The 19,060-nt window shown below is 50.7% G+C and overlaps 6 protein-coding genes across 6 annotated transcripts; 4 read left to right on the forward strand and 2 right to left on the reverse strand.

Moving 5' to 3' along the window:
- Window positions 1-477: 477 nt before the first annotated feature.
- On the forward strand, window positions 478-3,482 carry BU24DRAFT_436096 (uncharacterized protein; the record flags this gene model as incomplete). Its single annotated transcript, XM_033530138.1, has 5 exons — window positions 478-491; window positions 663-821; window positions 1,060-1,641; window positions 1,723-3,047; window positions 3,106-3,482. The coding sequence occupies 5 exons, from the start codon at window positions 478-480 to the stop codon at window positions 3,480-3,482; spliced, it is 2,457 nt and encodes an 818-aa protein (XP_033380081.1).
- Window positions 3,483-7,361: 3,879 nt separating this feature from the next.
- On the forward strand, window positions 7,362-9,105 carry BU24DRAFT_354427 (glycoside hydrolase family 47 protein; the record flags this gene model as incomplete). The annotated part of the gene is made up of 4 exons (XM_033523816.1): window positions 7,362-7,633; window positions 7,683-7,899; window positions 7,955-8,968; window positions 9,025-9,105. The coding sequence occupies 4 exons, from the start codon at window positions 7,362-7,364 to the stop codon at window positions 9,103-9,105; spliced, it is 1,584 nt and encodes a 527-aa protein (XP_033380082.1).
- A 2,625-nt stretch (window positions 9,106-11,730) lies between these two features.
- BU24DRAFT_426844 (uncharacterized protein) lies at window positions 11,731-12,761 on the reverse strand. Its single transcript, XM_033529065.1, has 3 exons — window positions 12,718-12,761; window positions 12,463-12,525; window positions 11,731-12,403 (listed from the first exon to the last, which is right to left on the reverse strand). Exons 1-3 carry the CDS (start codon window positions 12,718-12,720, stop codon window positions 12,221-12,223), a joined length of 249 nt encoding a protein of 82 aa, XP_033380083.1. The 5' UTR covers window positions 12,721-12,761; the 3' UTR covers window positions 11,731-12,220.
- A 241-nt stretch (window positions 12,762-13,002) lies between these two features.
- BU24DRAFT_454237 (uncharacterized protein) lies at window positions 13,003-14,354 on the reverse strand. The gene is made up of 2 exons (XM_033531304.1): window positions 13,955-14,354; window positions 13,003-13,902 (listed from the first exon to the last, which is right to left on the reverse strand). Exons 1-2 carry the CDS (start codon window positions 14,126-14,128, stop codon window positions 13,021-13,023), a joined length of 1,056 nt encoding a protein of 351 aa, XP_033380084.1. The 5' UTR covers window positions 14,129-14,354; the 3' UTR covers window positions 13,003-13,020.
- Window positions 14,355-14,642: 288 nt separating this feature from the next.
- On the forward strand, window positions 14,643-17,216 carry BU24DRAFT_426846 (eukaryotic type KH-domain (KH-domain type I)). Its single transcript, XM_033529066.1, has 3 exons — window positions 14,643-15,667; window positions 15,722-16,598; window positions 16,836-17,216. The coding sequence occupies exons 1-3, from the start codon at window positions 15,089-15,091 to the stop codon at window positions 16,856-16,858; spliced, it is 1,479 nt and encodes a 492-aa protein (XP_033380085.1). The 5' UTR covers window positions 14,643-15,088; the 3' UTR covers window positions 16,859-17,216.
- A 316-nt stretch (window positions 17,217-17,532) lies between these two features.
- Window positions 17,533-18,810, forward strand: BU24DRAFT_443965 (uncharacterized protein; the record flags this gene model as incomplete). Its single annotated transcript, XM_033530610.1, has 2 exons — window positions 17,533-17,719; window positions 17,826-18,810. The coding sequence occupies exons 1-2, from the start codon at window positions 17,637-17,639 to the stop codon at window positions 18,808-18,810; spliced, it is 1,068 nt and encodes a 355-aa protein (XP_033380086.1). The 5' UTR covers window positions 17,533-17,636.
- Between the last annotated feature and the right edge of the window lie 250 nt (window positions 18,811-19,060).

A 19,060-nucleotide genomic window follows, 5' to 3' on the forward strand; every position in this document is an offset into this window, starting at 1 on the left:
CCCCCCCTAGTAAATACCGTAGCTTCAAGTAGCCCACACTACACCTCCCTCCCTCCCTCCCTCCCTCTCACACACACCCCATCCTAGTCCTTGTTGTAGCTCCATCCGCCGACCCTGGGCATTTGTGGCTTGATCTACTTGTGGTTGTGGCATCTACCTCCTCCCGTTTCATCCCAACTTCCTTAAGGTCACTTGAAAGCCTCTCCGTCCGGCCTTTTCTTCCCTAGCCTACCTTACCTTACCCTACTCGTACCCTACGGGCCTACCTACCCTACCTACTACCTAGCCTACCTGGACCTGGACCTACCCTAGCCTACCACTCACTCTCTACCTACCTGGTCCGACCTACTACTTACTTACTTACTTACTTACCTCGACTACCTACCTACCTGCCTACCAACTGTCTCTCCGACTTCTTCATTTTGATCTCTCGATGCTCCACGCTCCCAGTTAACGTGTGCTTCGAGCTCTCCAGCGATGTTTCGAAATAGGTGAGTGCCTTTTCTTACTACTTCTGTTGACCTACTGCTGTCTCGTCCCATCCTGTCATCGACAGGTGGGTGGATGGTTGGTTGGCGATCTCGCGTTGCGCGTATTATTCTCTTCCCACCCAGAGAGCGAACGATACTGTGGGTATGAACAAGATTCTAATGCGCTGGCAGGACAAACTCGCAGAAACCCAACGATGAGCTGCTTGAGACCTTCAGGGCTTCATATCCTCATCTCGCGCACACCACAAGGTCTCAGTCGCTCAGTAGTCCTTCTGGAGTGACTGCACCTTCCTTAACTGATGCGCTCGATGTAGCCCACCACAACACTCGGTACGTTTGGCCGCCCTCCCACCTCCCCCCCCATCGCCTCTCTCTATGCGCGATCCACCAGATTATTCGCAAAAGATGCACTGGCTGGGAGCGCATTCCCAATACTCGTTTTGTCTATATTCTGTTTTCTTTTCTTGATTATACAACCTCATCAGATCTCTTGAATTCCTTACGATTGCGCTTGTATTATTATGGTCATGATTGTTTTGGTGAACCCCCAGCTCACGCTACCTAACAGGCAATTTGGCGACCACGAGGACATCAAAGACCAAGACCCGACGCCTCGTGGTAACAACGAACCATGGAGATTCACACCATCTCTCCTCGACCCAAACAGCTTTGCATTCGCCTCTTTCGCTAATCAACCGCCTGGATACTATACTCCTACTCCTGGTGGCACCAACACCCTCTATCACAACCAGGCCGGCGACCTGCACACGCCCGGCTTCAGCTTTGGACTAGGAACCCCACTGTCCCTGCCCACCTCAGAAGGTGCCCTCCATGTTGGCCAAAATGTCCCTCCCAGCCATCTCCAAGGCTTCAACCCTAATGCCTTGGGGACTCATCATCATTTCCAGAATCAGAATCCATTCGCCTTGCAGCCTACGCATACTTCATCCTTTGCGCCGCACCAATTTTCACACCGTCCCTCTGCTTTTGAGCATGCGCCGCTCGCATCCACCCAGGAGCCCTCTCCCATTGACAACGTCATGCCTGATGTGGAAATGCAGGAGCAGTCGCCCATAGTCGGCTTTGCGGCACAGCCCATCGTGGAGACTATTCAGACCCAACTTGCCCCTCCTCAACCGCCCACCCAGAAGTATGTCAGCCGCAACATCGAAGAAGCAGCGCCATCGCCCCCTCTCCAAAGTCCCAGTTCAATCTCGCTTACAAATAATAGTTTTCGCTATCATGTCACTCTGAATGCCCCCACAGCAATGATCAAGCACGCAGAAGAGATTCCAGTCACATATCTCAACAAAGGTCAAGCCTACTCCATCTCTCTCATCGACACTGCACCTACTCATGCGTCATCTGTCCCCGTAAAGTACAGGACGTTTGTCCGCATCTCTTTCGAGGACGAGCAACAGCGCCAGCGCCCAGCAGCTTGCTGGCAGCTGTGGAAGGAAGGTCGCGGTACGAACGAAGCGCATCAACGAGGCGGGCGCCTACAAGCTGTGGAATTCGTCGATCCTAGCCAGGTTGGTGGCGGCGACATGCAAGGGCGACCAAAAGTCGAACTTGAATGCGCTTCTTTTGATGGCTTCGCAGTAACTTGGACCCCCGTGCACAATACCGCGCCCGAGTGCTCTATCGCTGTGCGCTTTAATTTCCTCTCTACCGACTTCAGTCACTCCAAGGGTGTGAAGGGCATACCCGTCCGATTGTGCGCGAAGACCGAACTGGTTACTACAGGACCTGGGTCGCCTCCGGATGGTGCGCAGGCTGAACTCTGCTACTGTAAAGTGAAGCTATTCCGCGACCATGGCGCCGAGCGCAAGCTTTCCAATGACGTCGCCCACGTGAAGAAAACGATCGACAAACTGAAACAACAGATCGCACAGGTGGAATCAGGCATGAAAGATTTCGGCAAGCGGAAACGAAGCGGTTCCATCTCCAAGGCGACTGCGAGCACGAGGCCCGGCAAGGTTCCAAAGCATAAGAGGACGTGGTCCATGTCTTCAGCCAGCTCGGCGTCCGGAACGAGAGCTCCCGCCGAAGAAGACCTTCATCACAAGCTGGCCACACTGCAGGACATGTTCAGCTCGACCCGGCCGACCAGTGTGCTCTACCTCAAGGGTGAGGAGGCAGACGACCCGGACCTTCACCCTGTGCAACTTTCTGGAACCCCGCAAGATCTCGCTAAGATCGATACCAATGTAGACTCAACCATGTGGGAAGGGCAAAGCTCGAACACTGGTGCAACCTCGTCCATTGTATCTCCGACTCCTAGCTCACTGTCGCTTCACTCCGGTGGGCGAAGGACATCGTTCCAGCAGCCAACTCCCTTTCAGCCGCCGTCTCGAATGCCCTCCAATGATTGGCGGAACCTTCCCCAAACAGCAACAGGAGATCTCAAACCCCACGGAGGAGTCACAGCTGGTTCTGATGTTCCTACGAAAGTCCAAAGGCCATACAGTGACGATCATGCCCTTTCTGGGTGGATTGAGGCCTTGGGTGTCGATCAGACCTACCAACCGCCACCCGAGCCAATGTTGAAGCCAGGTACGTTTGCCGATTGCCCCACTCTCATAACATCATATACTAATTTTATCGTTTCCAGTTGCGTGCTTCTTTGTACAACCTAGAATTGCAGGAAAGCAACCCGACGACAATTACTTCCGCGCCGTCTACCTGATGGAGCGAAGCGTGAAAGCACTCGTTGGATGCATTGCCATGAAGATCAATATCGAACCCACTAAAGTCACACGGACCATTCGAATCAATCAGAAAGGTCTTCAAATCCTAATCGACGACGATGCCGTCCAGGAGATACCAGAGCAGCAAGACATGACCGCCGAGTTCCACGAAATTGTTCCCGTCCAACCAACTATGAAGCGCGAGTGGGATGCAGGTCCAACGGATATTCAAGTAGATGGAGACATCGGCGTTGTTGAGAATGTGAACTCGACCGGTTACGAGCTTCGACTTCTCTTCTAAGAATCCGGCGTTACTCGCGGCCACACACCCCCTTTCACTCGGCTCTACAACCCTAATTGATGAATCATAAAACCATAATGACCACGTACTACCATTCGTATCGTTGAAGCGCACGCTGGTCGCTCTTGGAATCCATTTACATCCGTCGCTTCGCCCCTCGACCTTTTGGCGTTATCTAAACTTCCGAAGATACCACTGCCCTCGGCGACCTTTCATTTACTTTCATTTGTTCGCACGTACCGTTTTTCTTCCTTTCTACGATACCCATTTTACTATCACATTACTCTTTTTGGCAAGTTTAAGATTTGGCAGGGATTGAAGTGGAGGAATAGGGGCCATACCCACGTACACAAGGCACGCATTGGCCATTACAATCATCGTCATTTATCATATCTCGTACACAAGCAATCAGTTGATTACATACACAATGAGGAGGATATTAATCGTTTGGATGGTACATACTCGGAGACAATCTCAGGGGAAGTGAGCAACCCAGACGATGATAATCTATATTCAAGATTCATACCACATACACTCCAAAGGTGCACTCTCTATTCCACTACAACAATCATTGTTGATAATTGGTTCTTACGCTGCGTTTGTCACCCAGCTTCGGCAACCCAAGGATTATCGGAGTTGACCCCATAACGTTTATGCTCCCCCGCAGTCTAGTTAATTGATGACAGGGTGGAACTCCTATCGGGGAAGCTCAGCATACGCACTATTCAGATCATCCAAAGAACAAAGCGTCAAATGCGCCATGACGGTCAACTTTCCACAACAATCAAATCAATAGATTGACCTGAATCAGCCATTGGGTGCAGGGAAGGGTACGTTTGCCACATTCAAGACGCGCGGCTCTTCTTTTCCAATACTGCGGCACAGTAGGTATCTGGACGGTCATCTCATACGACTACCATTGTGTTTTTCTTCTCCATGAGGTCAAGTAAATGCTTGCAGCCACAGCAAAGCTTGGCATTTTCATTGGCGCGTAGAGCCTAGCACGCTTACCTGTTTTAAAGACGGCGAAAATTAGTCTCTGCGTTGGCCTTGTCCGATATGACATGATGGTGAAGAAAAGGGAATAGTTGAGGCTGGGACACATGCTTGGTCGCAACCCGCAGCTAACACTAATCTCAAGGCTTATCGTCATCGTACATAGAGTCTCCACCAATCACGTGTGCGATACTTATACCCCGAATCGCTTCCAAGTCACCGCGACAGTGGCTACAGATCCTGCATCGAGGAGTCAAGGGCCGAATACCAATGGCTTTGAGTTATGGCTTGTCTTTGAAACCATACGTTTTGCGGCTTCGCCCGTTGGCAGACTGTTTGGCAGCACGAGGATTATCCTAGCCGACAAGTGACATTGATGAGCTGGCGGGAACTCTACACCGCATTTCTCCTGCCAGAACGTCGAAGACAAAGATGCTTGATGTCACTCTCACAAATCTATCATGAAAAGTCTGAAGGTTTTTCACTTGAACGGGCCGAAACGTGAACGCAGATGAGGACTTGCAATGAATCGACAATCGCAGGGATTCGGACATATCGCAATATGATGCAAGCTGCAACCCACGTGTTCAGTCTTTTGAAGGACGAACTGCCCCAGCCCAGATACCCTTATGCAAGGGTCTTTGCCTGCGTTCGATTGGCACTTCTCCAATCCGATCAGATAGGGCGGGCCAGGGCTGCTAGTTAGAAGTTTCTTTGGAGACGTATCATAATAACCGCGATCTCTATTCGCCCACGCGGTCACGTCTAAAGCGAAAAGACTTATGGCTGTTCAGCTCCTACGCATTCCATGGTAACGCTCATGTAGGGACGCGTAATGTGACAAAGATCGAGGCCTGTAGATAAATGAGTTTGCCACTTTGCGGTTCCTTGCAACGTCTGGGAACCATTAGGAGAACTCCGTGTGCTCCTCACGTTCGCCTTCGCCTTCAGGCGACTTCCCCACTAAGGAGCCAAGTAACAGTCCGGGCAGTTTGACCGAAAAGTCTGATCCAATATGCGTGTGCACACGTTCGATCAGGGGATAGAATCTAATCATAGCAAGCGAAAGAATTGACAGCTCTGAAACGGAAAGTTAGAGTTGCATCACAGCATTCTTGCCCAATCATGAGTACAGATCTGCAGATCTGCCCTGACGATTACCGCTTTTGGTCATATCAGTTATATGGAATGAGCTACAGGTAACAGCGGCACTAGACTTGGTACTACCGAAGACGTTGGCTTATCGCCACACTTTGCCACAGTTCATGTGAGCCACAATTCTGTGATACGCTTAGAGTCAGGCAAGTCCACGGAGATTCGTTCTGTGTCTTGTGGGAGACGACGACTGTGGCGAAGGCTGAAGATGAATGGATCGGCTCGGCCGCCCGGCCGTGTGCACAAGAACATCAAGCCGCTTCTGAGTCACAAGCTTGGAGGGATGTGTTAACATGTGGCTTTACATTCGCTGCATGGAACAGACCGTACTCGACTCGAGGGTCACGGTGAACAGTTCAGGAAAGCTTTACCCCCGATGGAATGAGCTTGATGAGTCGAAAAGCCGGGCATTTTCTACTATCGGAGCGGAATCAAATTCGGTGCTCCATCCTGAGCCCTGCATATCTTGGAGTAGTCGTAATGGACCTGGCAAGATACGGAGTATTTTACGGCAGTCTGTCAAATGTTCGGACGTTCTGTTCAGTGTATAGTGGTGGACCCTGCGCGCGGACGTGGGGATAAGCTTCTTCCGTCATCGTGGTACACAGGTCACTAGCCCCTTGACGTGGGGAAACGCTGCTCTGCACCATCACAAATTCACAACACAACACACGGGACTGGCACGCCTCGTTCAATCTGAACGCTAATAAGGCCTAATCGGACCTCGCAAAGGTAAACCTTCGCAACCTAGTAATGATCTTCATTCATGTCCGCGTCAATAAATCGTGTCAGTTATTGTCTATACCTTGGCACTCCGGCGCGCCGTTAACGATTCCAATCTTTTGATCATAGCGCAAAATCAGCTTTCTCGTAGGTAGACTCTACCTAGAGTGACATGCCCTCGACTACCGGTATAACGCGTTAGAATTGAACCGTGCGACAGGCGGATACGGGCAATGATTCAATACCCAAATCCTCTCGCCTACACGGAGCAACTAGCCGAGGTCAGCTCAACGCCCATCCCCGACATCGATTCTGAACTCAGGATTGGGTTCGGATGCGCTTGGCTTGGTACCGAGTTCAGGCCTGCAGAGATCTCTCACTCTCTAATATTGGTTTAGCTCACCCGCCTGTGTAGATGTATTGGTACAGCTAGCTTAGGTCTGGTACGAGTAAACAATATTGTTAAAGGAACAATCTTGGGGTGCTCGTCCGTATCCCATTGAGATAAATGCATCATTGCGTTATCTTGACTTGAGTACGGGGCAATCGATGTTCCTACGAGGTACACCTAAATGAGACTTTCCCTTGATCGTCTTAGAGCTATCTTTTGTCCCTATAGTTTGTATTGGGGCTGCAAGCCTCCTCGAGCTAACCACGTGCTCGCTATACCGAATGCTCCCGCATAAGAATGAAAGCTCTGCTGTCACCAATATGAGTCTGAGAATCCTCCCTTTAAACACGATTTTTGATATGAGCCATTCTTCAGAATCCAAAGATGGCCAAAAACAAACACGTTATGTAGTGATCACGTGGAAGATCTGCAGTATATTGAAATCTTGGCTAAGAACTGTTTTTCAATGTCAGGTACACAGCCTCGTTTGTAAACAGAGCCAACTTACTGAACCTCACATTTCCTGCATGTTTCTGTAAACCACATTATTTGGTGAATTCGTTAAAGGCCACGAAAAAATCCCTACGTGTCGATGCTGGCATAATCGGTACACAATGGTGAAATTTTGGAGAGTCCTTTTTCCTCGGCGCAGGGTGTGGCGTCGCCGTATTGTCTTCATCGCGTTCATTACGTTCATTTGCGTGACCGTCGTCCGATTTCTCTTTCCCGTCCCGCAGAGGCCCAAATGGGCCGACACCGCTGTGACGCCTAGCGAACGCGCAGACGCCGTCAAAGAAGTATTTGTAGAGGCATGGGACGGATACTACAAGCATGCATTTCCAAACGACGAGCTTCATCCGCTTTTGAACACATATGGAAATTCTAGGTAAGTCATGCGCGCGCTTTTCGAGAGCTTCAAAACTTAGCAATACTAGGAATGGCTGGGGCGCCAGCGCTGTCGAGGCGTTGGGAACCGCCATTGTCATGGATCTCCCCGAAGTCGTGGATCCGATATTGGACTTCATCCCCACAATCAACTTCCACAAGACGCGAAGTACGGTGGATCTCTTTGAGACCACGATTCGCTATCTAGGTGGCATGCTGTCGGCCTATGATCTATTGACCGGGCCGATGCACCATTTAGCACGAAAGGTTCGATAGCATACATTCAATCGCCATGATGACAATTTTCGCTGACGTTCAATAGTCGGACGGTGTTGATGCTTTGTTGACACAGTCTCAAGGCTTAGCAGACCTACTCAAGGTCGCATTCGACACTCGCACCGGGGTTCCACGGAAGAAAGTCTTCTTCAACAACCCGCAGGGAAACAAAGACGATGCGAACTCCGTGGCCGCGGTGGGCACCCTCATTCTTGAGTGGTGTCGGCTGGCCAACCTGACTGGACAGCCGGAGTACAGGCAGTTGGTCGAAAAAGCTATGAAGCCGCTGCTGAACCCAAGGCCGCGGTGGACTGAACCGATTCCAGGAATTCTGGGCAATTGGGTTAATGTCGACACGGGTCTTATCACGGATGCCTGGGGCGGTTGGGGTGCAGGAGGAGACTCATACTATGAGTATCTCATCAAGATCTTTGCATATGAACAGAGTAGATACACTGCCCACAAGGACCGCTGGGTCATGGCAGCAGATTCTGTCATCAAAAAGATGGCCGAGACCCCGGATGGAACAGACCTCAAATTCATCAGCTCAAGCGACGGGCCACTCCTTGCTCACCAGACAGGCCACCTGACTTGCTTCGCTGGAGGCAACTTTATCCTCGCCTCGAAGGTGCTGAACGATACACGCTACTTGGACTTTGGCTTGGAGCTCACGAGAAGCTGCCATGAAACGTACATACGAACGGCAACTCGGATAGGTCCAGAGACGATCAGGTGGTCTCCCGAAGAGCTGAATGAGAAGCAACTCCAGGAACTCGAAGAAAACGGCTATGCCACTCTCCACGCAAGCTTCTCGCTACGGCCCGAAACAATGGAGAGTTACTACTACGCATGGCGGGCGACAAGGGATCCTAAATACCGGGAATGGGCATGGGATGCATTCGTTGCAATCGTAACCCACTGCAAAATGAGGAACAGCCTCGCGCCCATCAACAATGTCAACACTGTCCGGTGGAATTGGAAAGGGGGTAGGCAGGAGAGCTTCTTGTTCTCGGAGCTGCTGAAATATACATATCTCATATTCGCCGAGGTAAGTACTTTCGTCTGGTCTATTTACCAAGGGTGTGTTTTTATTGATGATGTATACAGGACGCTGAGTATCAGTTCAACTACGTGGGGGAAAACGAATGGGTGTTCAATACTGAGGGACATCTATTGAAGGTCGAAAAACCATGGTAGTGCTTGTAAGACGGGGACCTCTATGCTTGAAAACCACAAGTTGGAGGAAACACTGGTGCATGGCAGCGCCATGCGGATACAGAAAAGGTTATTAAGCACTAGGGAAGAGGATGTCAGAGCAGTTGGCGAGTCCTTCAGGATCTCCCAATTGATGCTCCGGGCTTACTTCAGACTCGAACCTTCAGCGAGATGCGTTAATAGCGTGAGCACCCGGCTTGCGGCTGATGATGATGATACCCGACCACCGTCAGATCGAAGAGAGAAGTGGGGATGATACCAAACTAGAACTCCCAATAGAAGTCGTGTCGACTTTGACAATACTTCTTACACAATAATGTGGCTGCACAGATAACGAAGGGATACCTGGGAACAGGACCGCTAGTGACTGAAAATGGGAAGTGCGAGCTGTGCGAAACAATTTGGATGGAGTCATGCATGTATCGTCGTGCAGCACCTTTTCGTTTCTTTTTCTCCTTTGCTTTTTGCGATGATACCACCGAGCCTGTCTTTTCGCTCGGAAGACTGCAAGGCTACAGTATCCTACTGGGAAGACGTCAAGGGACATCATGGTATCTTCAGATGACCATCGCACTGTCCTCACTCACCACAAGGCCGACTTAGCACGGCTTCGTCGAGGAGCTGTCGAGGATCACGAGCGACCGAGCAAGGCCAGGCCAGGCGGTCGCAGGTCGACTCCTACCGTGTCGAATGGCTTTGCCAATTCGTGAATCCCAGTTGCAATTCAACCAAGATTCGTCTCTCTTTCTTCGTTTATCTCTTGGATTCCCTTTTTGCCTAATGTCACTCAAAACACCGCATGCGTTGTGCTGTGCTGAGCCTACAAGATTCCAAATTTCCAAGGGGGAGGGAAAACGCGCGCAATCTCACTCGGCGCTTTGACATCGTAACACACCCTGAAGGAAGAAAGATGATGATGTTGGATGCACGTCGATGGTTCCGACACGGAACACAGCCGGTTGGGCGAACGAACGAAACAACGAAACGAACGACAGGCAAGCAGACCATGCACGAGCCGGATCCTGATAAGTGCTCACCACCCCCGATGCAATGCAATATGCAAAAGAGACGTGACGAGACCGACACGACACGGAAGAATACGCGCCATCGGACGTGCGTGCAATACTGGGCTTACATCAATCATCACCATGCCTTGCCCTACCCTGCTTTACCATGTCTAAACACAATGGCTACTCTGAAATGGGAGGTTAGGTCGTGAATGTGGCTGATTTGCGCAAGTGGAATTGGCCGATGGTGTCCAGGGGGTAGGAGCTCATCACCGGAAGCGATCTCTCATCTCATATTGCTTGCCAACACGGTCACCAGAGATCTTGGTATCATGATGCACTAATTTTCTCTTTCCCATTTTCTAATAAGATGCTGGATGGGTAGGTGGGTGCTGGGTTGGACCGGATACTAGGTAGGCTTGCTCCTCTAGGATTCGGGACTATTGTTCTAGCTGGGGAACAGGGAAAATAGCGGATCTTGGAAAAGAGAGAAAGAAAGGAAGTGTGTGATATGATTCGAATGATGTTCTGACAGGTCGTGTTCCTGCGGAAATTTGGCTCCGATCTCCACGCCCAACCCTACAAGTACAATGAGAATTGCGCCCGCGACGGTGGTATAGACAGATTTGGGAGATGTGTCAGGCCGCATTCGATAGACAACATGTCAATGTTTGCGGGCATATATCGACTTCCCTTTTCAGAGTTCTAATTCACTCGAGGATCAAAGACCAACCGTTATCAACGGCCGCCCGCCCGCCCGTCGCTCGCGTGCACGGAGGCAAACCCATCGAATGATGTACCTATACCTATGCGTATGGATCTCCGTGCTTGATGGCGACACTAACATGTAGCTGCCCCGGTTGTAGGTACAGTAGCATCCCCACGATCTTGCTCCGTTCGGAACAATATTGATAGACCTTGACAATATTCGCATCCTTCTATTCACTACTACGCTTTCAAAGGGCCGGAAACGGCCGTAGCACTTGGAGCGTGAGGTATACACATAGTATCACATACCATACCTGGATGGTCTTCCGATTCCGCGCCGAACTATTGATGCGACTATGCTGTGCCTATGCCTGTGCTGCTGTGTTGTTTTGTACCTGGGGTAAATAGTGCCGAACCCGGGCGCCGGGGCCTCGCGAAAAGGCATAACTTTCGGCCCCTTGATGGGAAGTCTTGACCCGACGAGGTTATACTATTCTCAACGGAGAATTGACATCATGTCTCCTGCCCTCCCCTGACGCTCTTACTCATTCAATGGACAGTGCTTAAAGCGCGAAGTCCTCGGGGTTTAAATGTTGTTAAAGCGGCGTTGTGATGTATGGAGAACTGTGGCTGGTGAATTATTGGATTTTGCTTGGGGTTCGATGACTTGCTACATGTTAGATTCCGGGTTAGTGTTTGGAGGTATAAAGGCATCATTTCCACTGTTAGAGTGTGGGTCAACCGATACAAAGGGCTGAATGGGTTGCAAAATGAATGTGAAGGCATGACATAGGTCAGAAAGGTAGAGGGAGTTGTGTGCAGGATTATTGAGCTTCTAGTGGTTAGAAAGGAGAATAGGAGGATAGGGAATAGTGCTCATGGGTCATTTTGAATTGGTGACTTGAAAGGTGGAAAGGGGGGACGAAAGGGCAAGTAAGGATATCAGCCAGAAGGTTGTCGTCTCACGATGCGGATCCCCTCATTGTTCACAGGTGCTTTGGTCTTCGATCACTGGGGTGTGATGATTGTGGTATGTTGAATAGTCTCTTCGATTTGAGCGTACTTCGAAAGACCAAACCAAGGGTCAACCGTAACATCAATTGCTGCTGGCCAAAAAAATTCGATACCATCCATTTCCAGCCGAGGACCATGTTCTTCACAGCGCACACGATGATGTTTGTAAGAGGAAACGAGCGGGCACAGGAATTCCATGGGACGAAAGTGTCGAGACACAATTGACGTTCGGCCTGCGTGGCCAACAGATTGATTTTGCCCAAGAGGAGCATGCCTCTTCTACCCAAACGCCGGTATGGTGCACTTTCCCGACGCATCCCTCATGACGAATGAGACCTTGATCCACCCTATTCACATGCGCGAACTTTTTACTTCCTTCGGAAAGAGCAGCCCTCTGTCAAGCGAGCCTTGCCACCAGTTGGCTGGCAAAGGACCTGTGAGCATCCCTGGCAGACGACGACTGTGTTGGCGTGCGAGAAGACGGTGGTGATGGTGAAGCAGCCGGGGCACTTGACATCCATGAAGAAGCTTCGGGGAGCGGGGACGAGGGTCTGGAGGTCTTCGCGTTAGACATTGAATTCGGAGAACGGGGTCATGTTCGTTGGCGAACCTTGAGCTTGTGCTTGCGAGCCTCCGACTGAGGAGTCGGGTTGAGGAGATCGACGGCGAGAACCTGATGGGTTGCAATGTTAGCACTGCGATATTCTTTTCCAACAATCCTGCTCTTTCCCTGCGCTTCTTTCCTTCTCTTTCTTCTCCTCACAATCTCTCGTCCTCAATCAATGCCAATTGCGTTGTGGAGGCATTAGATTTCTCGCGCCCGGGATTTCAGGATTTTTTTCGTCAGCGATTCCCCTTCACGTACCATTTTGCTTGTCTATTCTATGTGACTTCAAAATCGGCGGCCAGCTGGTTGATGGGGTAGTCTCGGGAAAGTTCGCGATATTTGCTAATTTCAACATTGTGGTCCTCGCTTGGATGCTTAGATAAGCACAGCACCATTTCACTAGCGCCATTACGTCGGTGTGTGGACGTCTCTTTAGGACTTATTATCAAAAGCCTCATCAAAAGACTTATTATGGACATTCCTAGTTGTACAAAACTAGGCTATGAAAGGGTTCACTATTCATGAATGTAATATAGTAAATAAACCCTTCGTTTAATGATGTCAGTCGTCGAGTTCTCGTCCAAAGTCTATCAACCGTAGCTTTCGCGCATCTCGAGGATGATACTGTGCTATCTTCGCCCTAACCAGAAATCTCGAGGCGGCAGAATCGCGCTCGAGGTCACAGTAAGCCTTGCCTCCTCCCGGGCCAGTCAATGTAGCAAAAAGACTCTCGATCAGCTTTCGCATGTCATTGTCGGCTGCTTCGGCCTCTCCTAGCTGTTCGCCCTCGTCCATCGCCTTGTCACCCCAGATTTGGTCAATCCTACGCTGTCTCAAAGTATCAGAAGGTGCCTTCTTCGTCGATTTCACCTTGCCCTTCTTCGTGAATCCCACGGCCAGCATGTCGTCTTCGACCTCTGGCAGGTCTCCGACGACCGGCCCTCCAAGTTCTTCAGCTGCAAGCATTGGTGACAAAATCTCAGTGACAAATTCGTGAAATGCTTCGCCGAGCCGGGCGAACTCCCCGTCATAGATCTCCTTCTGCTCGCGCTTAGCTGCTATAAGGTCTTTTGCGAGCTGTGCTGGTGTCTTCTGCGATCGATCCTGACTTTGAGCTCGCAGCCGCTCAAGCCGCCCTTCCAGAGCTTGGGCGAGTAGATGTGCGTCGCGTAAGTTTGCATTCTCTTTCTGTAGGGTCGATTCAGTTCTAGAAAGTCGTGCTTCTGTGCTTGCTATTGCGTCTTTGGTCTCCTTGACAGTCTGCTGGATGGCTCGCGCAGCCAAGAGAGAAGGGAGTTCTGAATCACGAGAAGGCAAGAATGGAGCGACCGGTTGGAATTGTGTGTATGCTTGTTTTACCGCGAGCAACTGCTTAAGTCTTTCTCGAGGATCAATAGCTGCATATGCTGTCCTCTGCACATCGCCCTGCACTGCTAAACGTAACTTTGCAGTCTTAGTATGAGTTCATGTTCGATCTTGATAGCTTTGCACTTACCTTCTCCAGAGCTGCTTGCTGCTCTGAGACGCGGCCTTGCAACTCTTTAATGGTTTGCTCGAGGCGTGTTTTGGTGTGCGACGCGTCCACGTCCATTAATTCACCCTGCATTTCTCGCGCGTCCACAGCATATCTCCGGATATTTGTGAGTGTCAGCTCATGAATTTGTTCCATGTTTATAGAAGAGCCCCAAGACGAGCAGCTTCTACTATTTGCGTTGTGTAGCTGAGTGCTCGTCGTCACACAACAATCTGGGTAGTTAGAGCGGGTAATGATTGATTGGCTTGAAGATCGTTGGTATAAAGATCTCCAAAATTCGAGGAATGGAAGTCAGAACGACCACAGTCAGTACGCAAAGGTCCCTAACGCATGAGACTGAAACGGCACGGGTACTTTTCATTTGTTATTTTCTGAGATCAAATTGAAGAAAACCATACAATCATCGACATGTAAAGAGTAGTCGAGTGCAAAGTCACGTGACCATATGAAGCAGCCAAGCCGCTAAGGAAATCTCCACTTCCCTTAAGGCTTCACGTCGACTTCCTTGATTGTTGTCGACGTTGCTGTTACTCCTCATCAACATCAACCTCTCTACTTCCCCCCATCTCAGCTTTCGCTGCGCTCAACAACGCCCTTTCCCATACTTCAATTGTTTGCGTCTCTGCGTGAAGGACAAGCCCTCATCGAGCCTGCCCTGCCACTTTGGGACAGCGACCTCACCTCAAAAGGTTTGACGAGCGGTCTCTCTACATATCTCCCTCTACTCGACCTCCAATCCTCAACTGCCCATACTCTCCTTTCGGCATCCTCGTCCCTCTTTCACAATCACCAGCAACTCTTCGCTCTCTTGAAAGTTGCTTGCCTCGAACCTCCTATCACCACACACACCTACACGCTCTCCAAGCCCTCAACTCCCAGCTTTTCGACGACACTTCCTCGCTCCTCCCAGCCCAGCCCGTCGCCCAACCCCATTCCAATCGCCAGCACCAGCACGTTTTCTTTCGCAGCCCCCGCTGTATATAACGTGGAAAAGAATCGAAGATTATTCAATCTGCAAATTAGCAGCAGTTCACTTGCGCCTCGGAACGTGACGAGCTTCTGTGCCTTTTTGAACAGCTCATAAAGTTAGGAGATATGTCTGCCTCACCTACTATTGCCGCGTCCTCGACAAAGCGGCCCTTGGAGGAGCCCTCCTCCCCTGCCGGACCCAACGATCAGCCTGATGCCAAGCGCCCTGCCCTTGATAAGGCAGTCAAAGACGACTCTTTGACAGCTGAAGATATTAACATTGCCGAGCCAGTCAAAGGCGATGGTATTGCTGCCGAAGATATCAAGTCTGAGGACACCATTGCTGAGGCAGATGCGGAGGTTGACAGTGCTGCACAGAATGGTACCGAGGCCACACAGCACTCTGATACAGTTGTCCCTGATGCTCCAGCTGCCATTGCCATTCTAGACACACAGCCTATCCAGTCCACCTCTAGCGCCAATGGTCGCCCCGGATCGAACAGCACCCATGAAAATGAGACCAACTGGCTTCACCTGAGGGCTTGTATCAGCACCCAAGAGGCAGCCACGATCATCGGAAAGGGCGGCGAGAACGTAACCCAGATTCGCCGCCTTTCTGGAGCTAAATGCACCGTTAGTGACTACTCTCGCGGTGCTGTCGAGCGCATTCTGACTGTGAGCGGTCCGGTCGATGCGGTCTCAAAGGTAAGAACATCAATCAAAAAATGGGTTGAGATTTGTGTTACTAATCTCTAATAGGCATTTGGTCTCATTGTCCGCACCTTGAACCAGGAAGATCTCGAGTCACCTTCTACTTCTGCGTCCAAAGCCTACCCAATGCGCCTTCTCATCCCACACATTCTCATCGGCTCTATCATTGGCAAGGGTGGTGTTCGCATCCGCGAGATCCAAGAAGCCTCAAACGCTAAGCTCAATGCGTCGGACACGATGTTGCCCAATTCGGGCGAACGCTCACTTGTCGTTCTGGGTGTCGCCGATGCAATCCACATTGCTGTTTATTATGTTGCTCAGACATTGGTGGAGCAGTTGAGTGAGCGCTTTGGCGGTCCTGCTGCTTCGCAGTATGCGACACGTACTGGTGGTGCTGCGAACGTTGTCCCAGGTGGAATGTCGGTCCAGCCTTACGTCCCCCAACCTGCTGGTGGACAATACCAGCAGCCTGCCAACTTCCGCCGCCACGAGCAGCATGCTCAGCGTACTCCGTCAAACTCTGGGTATGGCATGCCATATGGGCAGCATCCTCACCAACAGCCTGCCCAGCCTGCAATGCCTTATGGAGCTGGCTCACCAAGTCGCGGACCATATGGCGCTGCCATGCCACAACAGGCCGGTCCCTATGGTGGTCACCATGCCGGTGCGCCAGTTGCTCATGCAGCTCCTAATCAGCCTGTGCAGATGCCCGGCCAGCCTCTAACCCAGCAGATCTACATTCCCAATGACATGGTCGGCGCCATCATTGGCAAAGGTGGTGCTAAGATCAATGAGATTCGTCAACTTAGTGGCAGTGTCATCAAGATCAATGAGCCCACTGACAACAGCAACGAGCGTCTTGTCACCATTACAGGCACACAAGAGTGCAACCAGATGGCATTGTACATGCTGTATTCTCGACTCGGTACGAACGATTCTCATACTACTCCTGTTTCATCTGCCTATCCTTCCTACTCTTCCTACTCTTCCCAGTCGACCTATTATGCCTAGTATGCTGGGCTCTCTTCTCAAGTTGTTTATCTCAACAATGGCCAACGTCGCGCACGACTTGCGCCGGTGCTTGTATTTGGTTCGCAGCAATCTCTATTACGTCAATATTCCATTGACCATATTTCCACAATTAATTACTAACAAGACCTAGAGTCGGAGAAGCATCGAATTTAGATGGACACCATCGGTACCCATCGGCACAGATGAATAGTGCCTCATCGCTCTCTTGAAGAGATACGGCAGCAATAGCATTTTGAGCACGGCGTACACGGTATGGTTTATATCACTCAAGGTCTGTATTTTATATTGTCTACTTAATTCTGCCTCCTGGTTCTATGAGGACATGCAAAGGGCAATGGTTTGAGTTGGCTAAGGGTTCGGGATCTTTTCACGACTGGCATGATGCTCCTCGCTCGGATTTTCTTACACGTCCACTGACGATGGAGGATCACAAGGAATGGATAGCACCTAGTTTCTACCTCGGTAAACTCTGTCTAAAGGGTTGTTAACAAGATCTCATTAAGCTTACCTTGTGTGTCGTTTTGTCTCCTATGCCCGCTCGGTGAAGTCAGACATGTTCTAGCCCCACCGTCTCTGGTTGATGTTTTGCTCCGTTTCCGGCTTTGTGATTGGCGTCCCGAACTCGTGCCGGACTGGACAATGACCGCACGCGGCTATCAGGGCACGATGGGATGTGCTCCTCATATCGGATCGGAGTCGGGGGGACTCAAAGGTGCATTCCACAGCACGTGCAACCGCATTCCAGGGCACACAAAGAGCTTCCGCTCGCGGGGTCGGTATATGATGAGCCTCAAATTGAGGGGAACACCTGTTCTTGATCGGTTCACCGACCTTATCGCTGTCGTGTGCTCAATTTTTGTTGGGCGTCGCTCGTTTTGTTGGATGAATGTCAGTCCTTTGGGGTCACTGAGAGGTACAGTCTTTTCTCGCTATGCACGCCGACAATATGGCTCGCGAGCCTACCATTCTTCCACCTCCCTATACTTCCACTGGCATGCGTACGGGTTCTTTGAGGTAAGTTTGGATTTGCCACTGATTCAATATTCATGAGAAGAGATGGCTCCACCCGCTATCCTCTTATAGATTATTTGCTTGACAGGAGACTGACCTAAGAGAATAGAAGCAATGCAAGGAACTTCTGTACGATAGCTGAGTTACTTGTGGGACCGGATCCCAGCCCAACACGCTTTCTTCTTCACACGTCACTCCTTACATCCCAGTCGCCGTATTTCCGCGCCGCACTGATGGGTCCTTTCCTTGAGTCGAGTTCCCAGTCGATCCGACTGGCTGACATCACGGTTGATATATTCGAACTCTGCGTAGCATGGCTCTACACAGGAGATATCCACCCGGTACCTTTCAAAGACGGACGACCTGCATATTACACATTGCTCCACCTGTATGGCCTGGCCGATCGACTATGTTTCGAAGGGCTGCGGAATAGAGTGGTGGACCTTATCTCGGATCTGGCTGATTCTACGAATTCTGTTCTGACGCCGTCCGATACGAGGATATTGTACGACACCATTCCCTACACGTCCCCACTGAGGACACTGGTCCTCGATCTCTTTGCGTTCAAGAAGACGGACAAGTTGGTCGAGACGCATGTCGACCGGTGGCACGCGCACTTCCTTCGAGATCTTTGCGTGCGGCTGAAGCGGCCATGCGAGCAAGCTACGACCAGGCACGTGTTACGGATGTGGTGCCCGGAGACCTGGCATGCGACACGTGCGTGTGAAGGTTGTAGGATGTTACTCCCTCCCCGCTATGGTGCCGTGGTCTGCGATGAGTGTGGTTTCGCTTGGTGTGTGAGGTGTATAGGGGAGGGTACGGGCATGGCTGCGTGGGAGGATGGGAGAGGCCGATGGGAGACGTCTAGTCTTTCCAATGGTATGTTTGGGGGCAGTGTTCTCATGGCAAGGAGTGAGCCCGGCAGCCGGGATTCGCACGCAGACAGAGTTGTACCTACGGACGCAATGAAGAAGTTGGCTAGATTGAAGTGCAGGAAATGGGAAAGTTGCAAGCCGTGGAGAGGTGCTCGGTGTATGACCTATCATGAGCATCAGGAGACAGACACATGTGGAGACGTGTTCCGGGGACACTAGAAGGAGGAGGATTAGAGGCGGCGGACGACGATAATGGTGGGAGGCATCGGGGATTGTGAAATAGGTCAGGAGCACATACATGGAAGTGTAACAGTAGACACAGCACGATTTTCTAATTCTGTTTCAAGGTAATTATAGCAAATTCAATCCACAGACCTGGGACCAGTCTGTTTCTCTAAACGTCGCGTATCAATCATGCATTCATTCATTTGTTTGGTGAAGGATTTAATGTGGAGTGGAATCGTTCTGT

Source organism: Aaosphaeria arxii (assembly GCF_010015735.1).
Source record: "Aaosphaeria arxii CBS 175.79 unplaced genomic scaffold BU24scaffold_9, whole genome shotgun sequence".
Lineage (NCBI taxonomy): Eukaryota > Fungi > Ascomycota > Dothideomycetes > Pleosporales > Aaosphaeria > Aaosphaeria arxii.

Coding starts and splice junctions, on each gene's coding strand:
- BU24DRAFT_426844 (XM_033529065.1), bottom strand. Junction 12,404..12,462: donor CTCGCAAGCACAAGCTCAAG/GTTCGCCAACGA, acceptor GAAGACCTCCAG/ACCCTCGTCCCCGCTCCCCG.
- BU24DRAFT_426846 (XM_033529066.1), top strand. CDS start 15,089: ATGTCTGCCTCACCTACTATTGCCGCGTCCTCGACAAAGCGGCCCTTG. Junction 15,668..15,721: donor CGGTCGATGCGGTCTCAAAG/GTAAGAACATCA, acceptor AATCTCTAATAG/GCATTTGGTCTCATTGTCCG. Junction 16,599..16,835: donor CATGCTGTATTCTCGACTCG/GTACGAACGATT, acceptor AACAAGACCTAG/AGTCGGAGAAGCATCGAATT.
- BU24DRAFT_454237 (XM_033531304.1), bottom strand. CDS start 14,128: ATGGAACAAATTCATGAGCTGACACTCACAAATATCCGGAGATATGCT. Junction 13,903..13,954: donor AGCAAGCAGCTCTGGAGAAG/GTAAGTGCAAAG, acceptor AAGACTGCAAAG/TTACGTTTAGCAGTGCAGGG.